At 36.2% G+C, this 12,696-nt stretch overlaps 1 protein-coding gene across 7 annotated transcripts in view; it reads left to right on the top strand.

Annotated features, from left to right (window-relative positions):
- MYO6 (myosin VI) overlaps positions 1 to 12,696 on the top strand; it is a 145,610-nt gene that overhangs the window by 90,428 nt on the left and 42,486 nt on the right. For 6 of the 7 annotated variants that reach the window (XM_058734515.1, XM_058734516.1, XM_058734511.1 and 3 more), the window contains exons 12-16: positions 3,128 to 3,272; positions 5,347 to 5,504; positions 6,942 to 7,033; positions 10,068 to 10,140; positions 12,371 to 12,498. In XM_058734515.1, the coding sequence (XP_058590498.1) occupies positions 3,128 to 3,272; positions 5,347 to 5,504; positions 6,942 to 7,033; positions 10,068 to 10,140; positions 12,371 to 12,498 (596 nt within the window). The remainder of the gene's footprint in view (positions 1 to 3,127; positions 3,273 to 5,346; positions 5,505 to 6,941; positions 7,034 to 10,067; positions 10,141 to 12,370; positions 12,499 to 12,696) is intronic. The other variant, XR_009263076.1, reaches the window with a different exon arrangement.

Consider the following 12,696-nt stretch of genomic DNA (forward strand, 5'->3'; position numbering starts at 1 on the left):
TTTAGTAATAAGAAATCAGTAGTAAGCTTATTTTTACAGAATTAAAGCTTTAATATATCTTCTAAGTATTCCTGTCCCCTTGTTCTTTTTCTTTGGTAACAGCTTAATTGAAATACAGTTCATAGACCATTCAATCCACCCATTTAACCTACACAATTCAGTGGTTTTTTCATATACTCAGAGTTGTGCAGTCATCACTGCAGTTTAGTTTTTAGAACATTTTCATCGCTCCAGAAGGAAACCCCATACCCTTCAGCAATCACTTCTCATTTCTTCCCAAATCCCTCAGCTTTAGGCAACCACTAATCTACTTTCTGTCTCTATAAATTTGCCTATTATGGGAATCTCATAGAAATGGAATCATACAATATGTGGTCTTTGTGGCTGACTTCTTTCCCTTAGTATGTTTTCAAGGTTCACCCGTGTTATAGCATGTATCAGTATTACTTTTTTTTTTTTTTTTTTTGGCTGGGTAATATTCCATTCTGTGGATATACCACATTTTGTTCATCATTTCACCATTAGATGAACATTTGGATTGTTTCTGCCTTTGGCTATTATGAATAATGCTGCTAAAAACATTCTTGTCCATGTTTTTGTGTGGGCATATGTTTTTATTTCTCTTGGATATATGCAGGAGTGGGATTGCTGTCATATGGTAACTGTGTTTAACCTTTTGAGGAACTGTCAGACTTTTTTAAAGTAGCTATATTCATTTCAGATCCTCATCAGCGATGTATGGAGGTTCCTGTTTGTCCACATCCTCACAAATGCTGTCTGATTATAGCCATCCTAGTGTGTGTGAAGTGTTTTTTATTTGCATTTTCCTGAAGGCTCATGAGATTGAGCATTTTTTCATGTCTTTATTGACCATTTGTATCTCTTTTTTGGAGAAATGTCTGTTTATATCCTTTGCCCATTAATTGGGTTGTCTTTAAAAAAAAACCCTTTTTTTAATGTTTATTTATTTTGAAGGAGAGAGAGAGAGAGAGAGAGAGAGAGAGCGTGAGTGAGCAAGCATGAGCGGGGGGAGGGGCAGAGAGAGAAGGAGACACAGAATCCGAAGCAGGCTCTGGGCTCTGAGCTGTTAATACAGAGCCCGGCGTGGGGCTCAAACTTACGAGCCATGAGACCATGACCTGAACTGAAGTCGGATGCTTAACTGACTGAGCCACCCAGGTGCCCCAGTTGGGTTGTCTTTTTGTTGTCAAGTTGTAAGAATTTTTTTTTTTTTAATTTTTTAATGTTTATTTTTGAGAGAGAAAGATAGAATGCATGTGGGGGAAGGGCAGAGAGAGGGGGATACATAGAATCTGAAGCAGGCTCCAGGCTCCAAGCTCTGAGCTATCAGCACAGAGCCTGATGCAGGGCTCAAACTCATGAACTGTGAGGTCATGACCTGAGCTGAAGTCAGACACTTGAACTGACTGAGCCACCTAGGTGCCCCATCAAGTTGTAAGAGGTTTTTAAAATATATATCACAGATACAAGTTCCTTATCAGATATATAATTTGTAAATATTTTCTCTAAATCTGTGGGTTGTCTTTTAAATTTTTGGGTCGTCTTCTTTGAAATATAAAAATTTTTCATTTTTCTATTTTGAGAGAGGGAATGTAAGTGGGGGAAGGTCAGAGGGTGAGGAAGAGAGAGAATCTTAGGCTCCATACTCAGTGCAGACCCTGACGCAGGCTCATCTCACCACTGTGAGAGCATGGCCTGAGCTGAAATATAGAGTTGGATGCTTAATAACAGAGCCACTTAGGCACCCCAAAAGTTCTTCATTTTGATGAAGTGTAATTTGTCTGAATTTTTTTCTGTTGCTTGTACTCTTGGTGTCATATCTAAGAAATCGTTACTGTTCCAAGATGATGAGGATTTATGTCTGTGTATTCTTCAAAGAGTTTAATAGTGTTAGCTCTTAACTCAAGTCTTATTGATGGTGTGAGGCAGGGGTTCAACTTAATTCTTTTGCACATGGATATCCAGTTGTCTCAGTGCCATTTTCTGAAAAAGCTGTTTTTGTCCCCAGTGAGTTATCCTGACAGCCCCTTATTCATATAGAATCTCATGGTGTATTTCTCCTGAGACCAATCTATTAAGTAGTTTACTAATTTGTCATGATAAACTTACGATTTTTACAAATTCTTTGTAGTTTTGAAATTAGTCTTCAGATGAATTAGTTATAAAAATTAAACCTTAACTATTAGTAAAATGTTTATTTTCAGAATAGTAGTAATAATAAAAATAATAATAGTTAACTTTTATATAGTGCTTACTGTGTACCAGGTACTATTCCAAGAACGACACATATGTAACCTCATTAATCTCTATAACAACCTTATTAGGTAAATATAGTTAGTATTCTCTAAATGGATAAGGAAACTGAGCACAGAGAGAATAAGTAACTTTTTCAGGGTCACACAGCTAATGAGTCTTACAGCCATATCAATGCAGAGGCACATTGCAGTATAGTGTCTTTCTGTATAATGCTTTTTAGAACAGCCTCCATAAGTATAAATCTATGTATATGATGTACAGGTAATAGCCGTTGCCTCCTTATACTCTTCCTGTTTCCCAAACAGGAAGCATAAGCACATGCATATGCATGCGTGGGTACACACAGACACACACCACACCACACCACACCACACACACACACACACACACACACACACGCACACACACAAACCTCTTATGTTGACAGACATCCACACTGACCTACTGAAGTGCCACCATTTGCCATTACAGTTACGTCTTGAAGTTTTCAAGAATTGTATGAATTTTAATGATAAGCTACTATATTTCTCTAGAGATTTACAAGGATTATAATCTATTATTAGTGTATTTTGCTTGCAGGGTCATAAAAAATGAAACAGTGGCAGGTTAATATTGATGAGCAGAAGTCCATGAGATATCATGGACTGCCTCAAGTGAGGGTCTCCCACTGACCTTGGCAGTAGGAATGTCTGACAAAGATGGTGAAAAAGTGAGATGAAATTAATAAGTTACAGATAAACCCGGTCTATTCCATAGATTTATATGTGAAGTCTACTTCTAAGAAATGGATCTTGAAAATCTAGGTTAATATAATGTCTTTTAATTTCAAATTTAAATGTATTTTCATTAGGTGGTTGTAATCTGAAGAATAAATCTAATCAGGCATTGGAATATTGTGCTGAATTACTGGGTTTAGATCAAGATGATCTTCGTGTAAGTTTAACTACAAGAGTCATGCTAACAACAGCAGGGGGCACCAAAGGAACAGTCATAAAGTAAGTTCCTTAACTCATTGCTCTGTAAAACTAGTGCCTTGTTGTTTGTCAAGGAAATATCTTTCTTTGACAACATGGAGATTTAAAGTTGATCTTTTGGATGATCCATTTCATTATAATGTTCTAAAACACGTGCTCGATAATTAGAATTCTGTGCATCTTACTCCAGTAATCTATATAAATAAATGCTGACCTCCACAGCTCTTAAAGTTGTTCCTTGCATCTAGATATGCTGCATGGCACAGATTTGAAGTTTATAAAGTAAGAGTGGTTTACTTGTACAAAATATGAGTTGATTATGTTAATCAGTATTTGTTTTAGGCAATGTTTTTTCAGTTTTTCAGGACAGCTGGTTTTCTTTTTTTTTTTTTTTAATTATAATTCATTCTTTTGAAGTGTACAGTTTAGTATTTTTTAGTATATGTACAATCTTGTGCAGCCATTACCATTATTTAGTTTCAGAAGGCAACAGACCATTTTATTTTAAAAGTGACTTTCCTTATAAATGGCATGTTCTAAAACTTGTTTTTTTAACTTTTTTAAAATGTTTATTTATTTTGTGAGAGAGAGAGAGAATCCCAAACAGGATTTGCACTATCAGTGTGGAGCCCTACATGGGGTTTGATCCCACAAACCGTGACATCATGACCTGAGCCAAAATCAGGAGCCAGACACTCAACCGACTGAGCCACCCAGCCACCCCTATTCTAAAACTTACTGAGGAGAACTCACTTTAGTAAAACACTCAGCGAATGTGATTTCCCCATACCTCTCCAATTCTTCATTTAGAGGAAATTACAAATGACAAGAAAATAAGAGCCTAGCCAGAATTTCTTAAATCTGTAACCAAGAATTTCTAGGTTGCGTTTGGGTATCTGTACATTTTTGGCTCAATATTCTGTGTTTTAGGCATTTCTGTTTTTGATACATAAAATAAAATTGATATTCAGCCATCATTCTGGGGGCACTGTAAGATCTTCACTTATGGGGGGAAATAGTCAGATCCTCTTATCCCTTGCTAAATAAGGCAGGGAGTGAGTTCTAGTGACATATTTCAGGAAGATTTTCAACAAATTAAACCGGGAGGGTGTAAAAACAAACTTTTAGCCACTCAAATAATTTGGTAGCTCTTAACGCTTTGGGAAACATTAGCAAGATATGTTTAGCCTGATTATTTGCTAAGCTGATTCCAAATTATTATAAGGAAAACCTTAGCAAGGAGGGTGCATAGTAGTGCCATACAGTTGCTTGGTTCCTTAGAAATATTTCTGGGGTCCATGGAAAGTCTGGATAAAGCACAGGTGTGTGATTTTCAGGTAGCATTTCCTCCATTTCCCCTTTGTTGCAAAGCAGTTCTTTTATGTGTTCTATGTATGGAGTGCTCACATAGGATTCACTTAGGAAAGGGTTCTGTTGCAGGAAGTTGGAAAACCAGTTTAGACTTTTAAGGTTACTTCCAAATTTGACAATTTTTCTGGTGTTCTCGTGGTGCCTCATACTCACCTTTATGATAGCAGTTAGCAAGGCGTTTGAAAATTCACTTTTATGGCAGTTTCTTAATCAGATTTTAACTTTCTTGAGGAAGAGGGTTGTGTGTCTATATCTGCGACATCAAATACTATAACACCATATAGTTACTTATATTAAATAGAATCGGACAGTTTGAATTTTAAGATGTAAGCATTTATTCCCAGTGTTAAACAAGATGCCAAACTTTAGCTTGAATTAAATAGTTTCTTTTGCGTTTGAAGAAAGTTAAAAGGAAGATTATTCCTCTGAATGATTTTTTTTATATATTCAGCATATAAAGTATAAATTAAGGTCGTCAGTGGTTTGAGCCTAAACTTCTTTTACTCAATAATACATTTTTTATCTATGTGTAGATAATTTCTGTAATTCTTTTAGTATGCTTCTTGCCCCATTTATCTGTGCCTATTCACAAATGACCTTTTGTAGCTATTTATTTTGTTCTTCCCAGTGAATGTGTTTAGATACCCTTTGATCTTGGGTATCTGGCATTATTTTCACAATTATTACTGTAAAGAATTTTCACTGGTATAGTCTTCTTTTGTAGGGTACCCTTGAAAGTGGAGCAAGCAAACAATGCTCGTGATGCCTTGGCAAAGACTGTCTATAGCCATCTTTTTGATCATGTGGTCAACAGAGTAAATCAGTGTTTTCCTTTTGAAACATCATCTTATTTTATTGGAGTCCTAGATATTGCTGGTTTTGGTAAGTATAGTTTTGTTTGTGAATTTGTATGTTATTTTTTATTCAGTTTTTCACATATATCTAAAATTAAAAGAACCATTTTTTCACTTGTAGTACCTTTCACTTGATATGTTTCCAGTTATGTGTCCATACCTACATTTCATTTTATAATATGATTTAATTAGGAAGCTGATGCTTAACAAAAGGAAAAACTCAGAGGTTTTGGTCACACTAATGCTAATAATAAAACATGTTGATTGAAACCATTATAGTTAGGAAATGTCTCTATACTCCTAAATGAATACAACTGAATAAAGGTAAAGTCTTGAGTCCTACTAATAAAGAGGATTAAGTCATTAAAACCACTGACTACAATGTAGTGCTGGATATAAGTTGACCTAACATATAAGCCAAACTCATTGCTATGTGTAGAAATTCATCACTAGTGGTTAACAGATTGCTATTTCCAATGAATTTCCACCAAATGAATAAATAATGTTTATTAAAGATATTTTATACATATAACTACGTAATATAAATATATATTCAGGGTATTATATATTAATTTATATTCAAGATAAGTGTTTGAGAACAGCCACGGAGCTGTGCAACCAGAAATGAAAAGAATCACTAACATCTGAGTGCCAGATGTATTGTTGTGAATGACTCTTTTGTAAAAATCTCCAAGTAAATCGGACCATTTTTATATTGGGCTGTATCAATGTGAGTGTTCCTTCTGGCTGCGTAGGAGTGGTGTTTTCCTCCTGTGTAGTTTGCTTTTGCCAAGAGAAGGTATGAGTATTTACTTTTGGGGAGGGGTAGAATTTTGGTTTTGATGTGATACATATTTTAAAATTTATAATTATTACCTTTGGTTCAAAGGTAGAAAAACACTCATCACTGAGGTAAAATTTTAAAATCTTCAGACATTGGTTCCTGGTCTGCACCAGTTTTAGTGTAACAGGCACATAACAGAATCATAACATTTTAGAGCTACAGGGATCTTAGAGGTAATGTAATGCAGTCTCTTTACTTTAGAAATGAGTGAGTATTCGTAATATTTTTTAACTATGATTTTACTGGTTATACAGAAAAAGTTTTAAAGCACTTGTCTTTTAAGCCACTTTTGTTCTTCAGTTAATTTAGATTGCTTTAACACCTTGTGCTTAAGAAACTGGTTTAAGTGGTTTACGTTTTGCATCTTTTACGATACGACATTTATCTCCTTTAACGTGTACCTTTTTTGTTAAGTAAAATGCAATTATTTTCAATACTTAATTGAAATACCTAACAAAATTTGTCTTGAAATGAGAGAATTTGGGGAGTATAATGCAAATATATGTATTTTTTTACTTAATTTTAAATTAAGCATTGACATAATAAAATTTTATCCAAAGATAAATTTATAATATGAAGTTGATTTGATGATGACTTTTGACTCTGGTTTTATGTTTTCAGAGTACTTTGAACATAACAGTTTTGAACAATTTTGCATCAACTACTGCAATGAAAAGCTTCAACAGTTTTTTAATGAAAGGATTCTGAAGGAGGTAATTGCCATTACAATTTAAATTTAAGAACTGCATTAAGCTATTTTAATTTCAAGGAACAGAGGCATGCTGCCCCAGTTAATGGGGTATAATATGTAAGGTGGCCCAGAGGATCAGAGATGCCCAGAAAAGGCCCCACGGGCTAGCTGTTGCTCAGGCACAACCGAAGTGTTTGTTGATACAGTGGAAGCTTAGGGACCCAATAAAAACCCTAATAGGCATCTCAGAAGTGAACATCTGTTGCTTCCTAGTGACTTTTGCCAGACTTGGTGTTTCATTTGTTTCTTTTTCTGAGTCTGTTGCCCCTACATCTGCCACTGCCAAACAACTTTCTACTCTATCCCTGACGTTGGCATCTCCCACCCTTCTTCTATGTCTCTCTGCTTCTGCCCACTCTGCTATGTGCTCACCCTCTCTCTGTGTGTGGCAGGAAAGCCACCAAATCGAGGGATGCAGTGGGGCCATTTGCTTGGAGTGCCTCTGGGCAGTGTATTCTCTGCCACACTACTGTGTGCACTGCCCAGGCGCCTGTCAGTGGTGTGCCTACGGCTGGCCTCCAGTCTCTGGTCCAGGAAGGGGGTTGCTGCCACTGCTCCTAGTGAGTAAGTGGGCATGGCCAATACTCACAGTCCCGAGTCTAGGAAAGTTATAATTCTTTAGAGTGCAGAATAAGTAAAGATAGGTTTGGATCAGTTGATTTGTGATTAGGCTCCCCATTTTTACCTTATGTTTGAATTCTCCGGTATTTATCTACCAGTACCCTTGACTTTCCTTCCTTTGTGCTTTTTGAGATATGTTCTACTGAATGTGGATGGTAGAGTTAGAGGGAACTTAGAAATGATCTAGTTCAGCCTTTTATTTTACAGACGAAGAAAGTGAATTTCCAGAGCAGTTTAATGACTGCTGCAGGTCTGAACCTACCTTCCAGCTGCCTGACTGACAATACTGTTTTCTTCTCATCCTAGCATTGCTGTTTTCCAGTTCTGTTATTAACTGTATCTGGATCTGAAATGTGAAATATTCTTTCCTGTTCCCATTCCATTAATCTTTTCCCACATGTTTGTTATGTTTTTGTCTTTGTGGGTTTCCCAGCACATTCATTTTTATACTTTTTACTTGTATACTATAGTTAAAGCCAGTTCTGGCATAAATAAACAGGTAAACCAAATACTTAGCAGTTAAGATAATTACTCTGAAAATGTTTTATGCAGCCATGTTAGTTCTTCCATTACTATTTGAAGTTGTACATGTGTACTTCTCACTTAACCTCCCCTAATTCTTCCCTTCCATGCCAGCCCAGCAAGCTTTATCTAGAAACATAACGAGGAAACAATATCTTGATATATGTTTATTTCTTTAACAGTTCCTTAAAATAAATGTTTGGGGGTACCTGGGTGGCTGAGTTGGTTAAGTGTGTCCTGACTCTTGATTTTGGCTCAGGTCATGACCTCATGGTTCATAGGATTGAGCCCCAAGTCAGGCGCTGTGCTAACAGCGTGGAGCCTGCTTGGGATTCTTTCTCTCAAAATAAATAAATACATTTAAAATAAAATAAAATAAGATAAATGTTTGGATTTCAAATTCCAAATTCAGATTGTGTCTCAAATGGACGGGACTTCTAAAATGATAGAAACCTTTTCTAGTATATCTTGTGGGAGGAAATATTTAAACATTTGGGGAAAAAAAGATTAAAATACATGTCAACCTACACTCATTTCGTTGCTCACCCATCTGTAGTAAAATCCTTTTTTTTTTTTAATTTTAAGATACCAGACTTAATCTAGGAACTCAACTTTAATTTGTAAATTATTTTTCCAAATTACACTTATTTTTCCCAGTAATATATTCCTTATATATATCACTGTGTAGATACTAGAACCCATTTGCAATTAATTGCTGTTTCCTTGATTTTAGTGCTTGTCTGTATATGTTAAGAAATTTCTCCTGTCTTTGGACAACAGTTTAGGACTAAAACAGTTTAGTTTGTTTAGCTCTTCTTTAAACTTTTAAAAATTATCACAGCCAGTTTTTACATTCTTCTGTACATTTCAGGGGTTGGTAGACTCCGGCCTTTGGGGGAAATCCAACATGCTGCCTATTTTTGCAAATGAAGTTTTATTGGAACACAGCCATGCTTTTTCATTTACTGTTATCTGTGGCTGCTTTTGTGCTGCAGTGGCATAATTAAGTAGTTTTGACAAAGACACTATGCTTTGTATCCCTCCCTCTCTAACCTCTTTTTTTTTCTTCCCCTCCCTCATGGACTTCTGTGATTGGGGGTGGGAGGGAGGGGAGGGTGGGTGATGGGTATTGAGGAGAGCACCTTTTGGGATGAGCACTGGGTGTTGTATGGAAACCAATTTGACAATAAATTTCATATTTAAGAAAAAAAAAAAAAAAGACACTATGGCCCACAGCTGAAAATATTTACTGTCTGGCCCTTTACAGAAAAAGTTCGTTAACTCTTGGTCTATTTTACTGAGAAGTTTGACTTTAAAATTGCTAACGGGGTGCGTGGGTGGCTCAGTTGGTTGAGTGTCTGACTCCTGATTTTGACTCAGGTCATGATCTCATGTCGGGCTCCATGCTGAGCATGAGACCTCCTTGGGGTTCTCTCTCTCCCTCTGCCCTTTTCCCCTGCTCATGCTCTCTCCCTCTCTAAAATAAAGTAAAATTAAATTTAAAAAATGAATTTAAAATTGCTAAAGATATTTCAAATCCTTGGTCTTTCCTTGCTTTTGAATGGTTACAAACAGATCTCTGCATATTTCAAGAAAAATATGCTTATCTGCCGGAGGGAAAATTTCCACATATGTAAATCATATGTTGGCCATTTAATTTCTGACTTCATATTGCTTTAGGAACAAGGATTTATCTTCCCTAATGTTTTGTAAGTCTCTTTAGCTCCTGAACTTATTGGTATGAACCTTTGTACTCTGGACTAATCAGTAAATGTTATGATCAGAAGTGGCACAAAACAAGCCATTTCTTTTACGGTATTTCCATATCTATGATTATGATTATTTCATTTTAGGAACAAGAACTCTATCAAAAAGAAGGTTTAGGTGTTAATGAAGTGCATTATGTGGATAATCAGGACTGTATAGGTATGTTTTTTTTATTCCACTTTTGGGAACTATGGGAAGATATAGTGAATGCTTTTACTAGTAATTTTTCTGTGTTCTGTGATTGATATTACTAGTTATAGGACTTGAAGCTGTGGTATTGGAGAGGTTTTACTTCTCTGGTACTACTGGGAGTTTATTTTTCCTACCAAGGCATCAAATTCAGTATGTTGAAAATTTTCCTAAAATTTTTTCTGTTTGCTGTGATCAATATTTTCGTTCTTAAACCTAACATGTGAGTAACTTAAGAAGGCAACAGGGGTGCCTGGGTGGCTCAGCTGGTTAGGCATCGGGCTTCAGCTCAGGTCTTGATCTCACGGTTCATGGGTTTGAGCCCCGCATCGGGTTCTGTGCTGACGGCTCAGAGCCTGGAACGTGCTTCAGATTTTGTGTCTCCCTTTCTCTCTGCCCCTCCCCCGCTCACGCTTGGTCTCTGTCTCTGTCTCTCAAAAATAAACATTTAAAAAAAATAAAAAAGAAGGAAACTAAACTGCATAAGTAGTAAAGGGATGAATTACTCACCTAAGGAAACCCATGTTAGCCAGGCTCCAAGTGAGGTTTTTCAGTGTTTGGCTCTGTGGTTCTGCAGTTCCCTTATTTCTTTCCCTGCATTGGCAGCACCCTCTGGCCAATTGCAAGTTGGTCTCACAAGTTTCGTGAGTCATATCCAGATAATGCTGTGCAGTAGGAGAATAGGGTCTTTGTGTCTGTTTTTATCAGTAAAGGAACCTTTTTCTCTCACCTCTGAGCTAGTGCTTAATCTTCCTTTTCTTTCCCACCTCATCTCTAAAATCAACTGTTGGTCAAACTTTGTTTTTTGCAAACTCAGTTTCACAATGGAGTCAGTAACTCATGCTACATTTGGGCAAGATAGTGTAATATAATAATAATAATAATAATAATAATAATAATAATAATAATACTTCACATTGGCACAACTTTTCAAAGCACTTACATGCTAGTTGGCTCACTGAGCATTGCCTTTACATATCACAGCCTTTCTCAGATCTCTGTGCCTTTGATTTTGTGATTTGATATCTTGGCTGGAATTCCTCCCCTGCCATTTATCTTTCAGCGCACTTTCATATCCTTCTACACCTATCAAAATACTCATTTATGGTTTAGTTCTGCATGCCCCCCCTTCACCATCACCAGTTGCCTAAAAAGCATCATTCTTTGAGCAATGCAGTTCGAATTTTGATTTCTCTTCTTACATCCTATGGCTTTTGAAGTGTGTCCCATTTAGTAGTTTTTATATCCTGTATTTGAGCACTTTATAGTTATTTTGTACAAGCAAGAAATTCAAACAACATGAAGGGAGCATAAAAATGTCCTGTTACTGAAGTTTTGTTGGAAGGCATTTGAATTACTATTGAAAAGTAGATTTTATTTTATTTTTTTTAAATGTTTTTGTTTTTCAAAGTTTTTTTTTTTTTTTTTAATTTTTTTAATTTATTTTTGGGACAGACAGAGACAGAGCATGAACGGGGGAGGGGCAGAGAGAGAGGGAGACACAGAATCGGAAACAGGCTCCAGGCTCCGAGCCATCAGCCCAGAGCCTGACACGGGGCTCGAACTCACAGACCACGAGATCGTGACCTGGCTGAAGTCAGATGCTTAACCGACTGTGCCACCCAGGCACCCCGAAAAGTAGATTTTAAAAGCTAAGCATGAAAAAGCTTCTGTACTTTTACTTCATTTTGAATGTAGATATCATATGGAAGAGGAGGAATTTTTGGTTCCTTAGCTTCTCATCCAAGCTTACAAATTGGAATGGTTTTACATTAATCATATGTTTATGAACTTGTTTTTCTAGAACTTATATTAGTTTCCCCCGCTATCAACATTTTTATGAAACTTTTCATAAACCAAAATAGTGTAAATCAGAGAAGCAGTTACCATTTTGCAAATGCGAAAATTCTTTTTGGGTTTCTTTCTATGAAAGCAGGTACTAATATAGGCCTTTTGTAAAAGTGAAGTGGCATAAAGCAAACTTTTCCATAGTGGGGGAAACCTGTTTATGATGTTACTTTCTGATAGATTGCTAAATCTGAAATAAAATCTATCTGCTTTCTATAGCCTGTGAAGATACTTACAATACAATCATCTGTTACATTACTTCTGACCAGTCCTTTAAATTTATAATCAGTAAGTTGTTCACATATCCTTAAAATGTTTTTACCCTGTCATATTTTGACTTTTTTTGGAATAGATTTAATTGAATCAAAATTAGTGGGGATACTGGATATTTTAGATGAAGAAAATCGCCTTCCCCAGCCAAGTGATCAACACTTTACATCTGCAGTTCACCAGAAACACAAAGAACATTTCCGACTCACTGTGAGTTTGCCATTCCAAAATTGAGACCCTGTGGTGGGAAGAGAAACCTTTAGAAAGATGTTGTATATTAAGTAATTAGAATAATAAATTATATGGGGCTTAGAAAAACTGTAATTTATCCAGCACAGCATCGTCTATAGATAGGCCCTTAGTTTATATATGTGTATCTTGGATGATGATGATCTCTCTAATGAAGGC

Source organism: Neofelis nebulosa, chromosome 6 (genome assembly GCF_028018385.1).
Source record: "Neofelis nebulosa isolate mNeoNeb1 chromosome 6, mNeoNeb1.pri, whole genome shotgun sequence".
Taxonomy (NCBI): domain Eukaryota; kingdom Metazoa; phylum Chordata; class Mammalia; order Carnivora; family Felidae; genus Neofelis; species Neofelis nebulosa.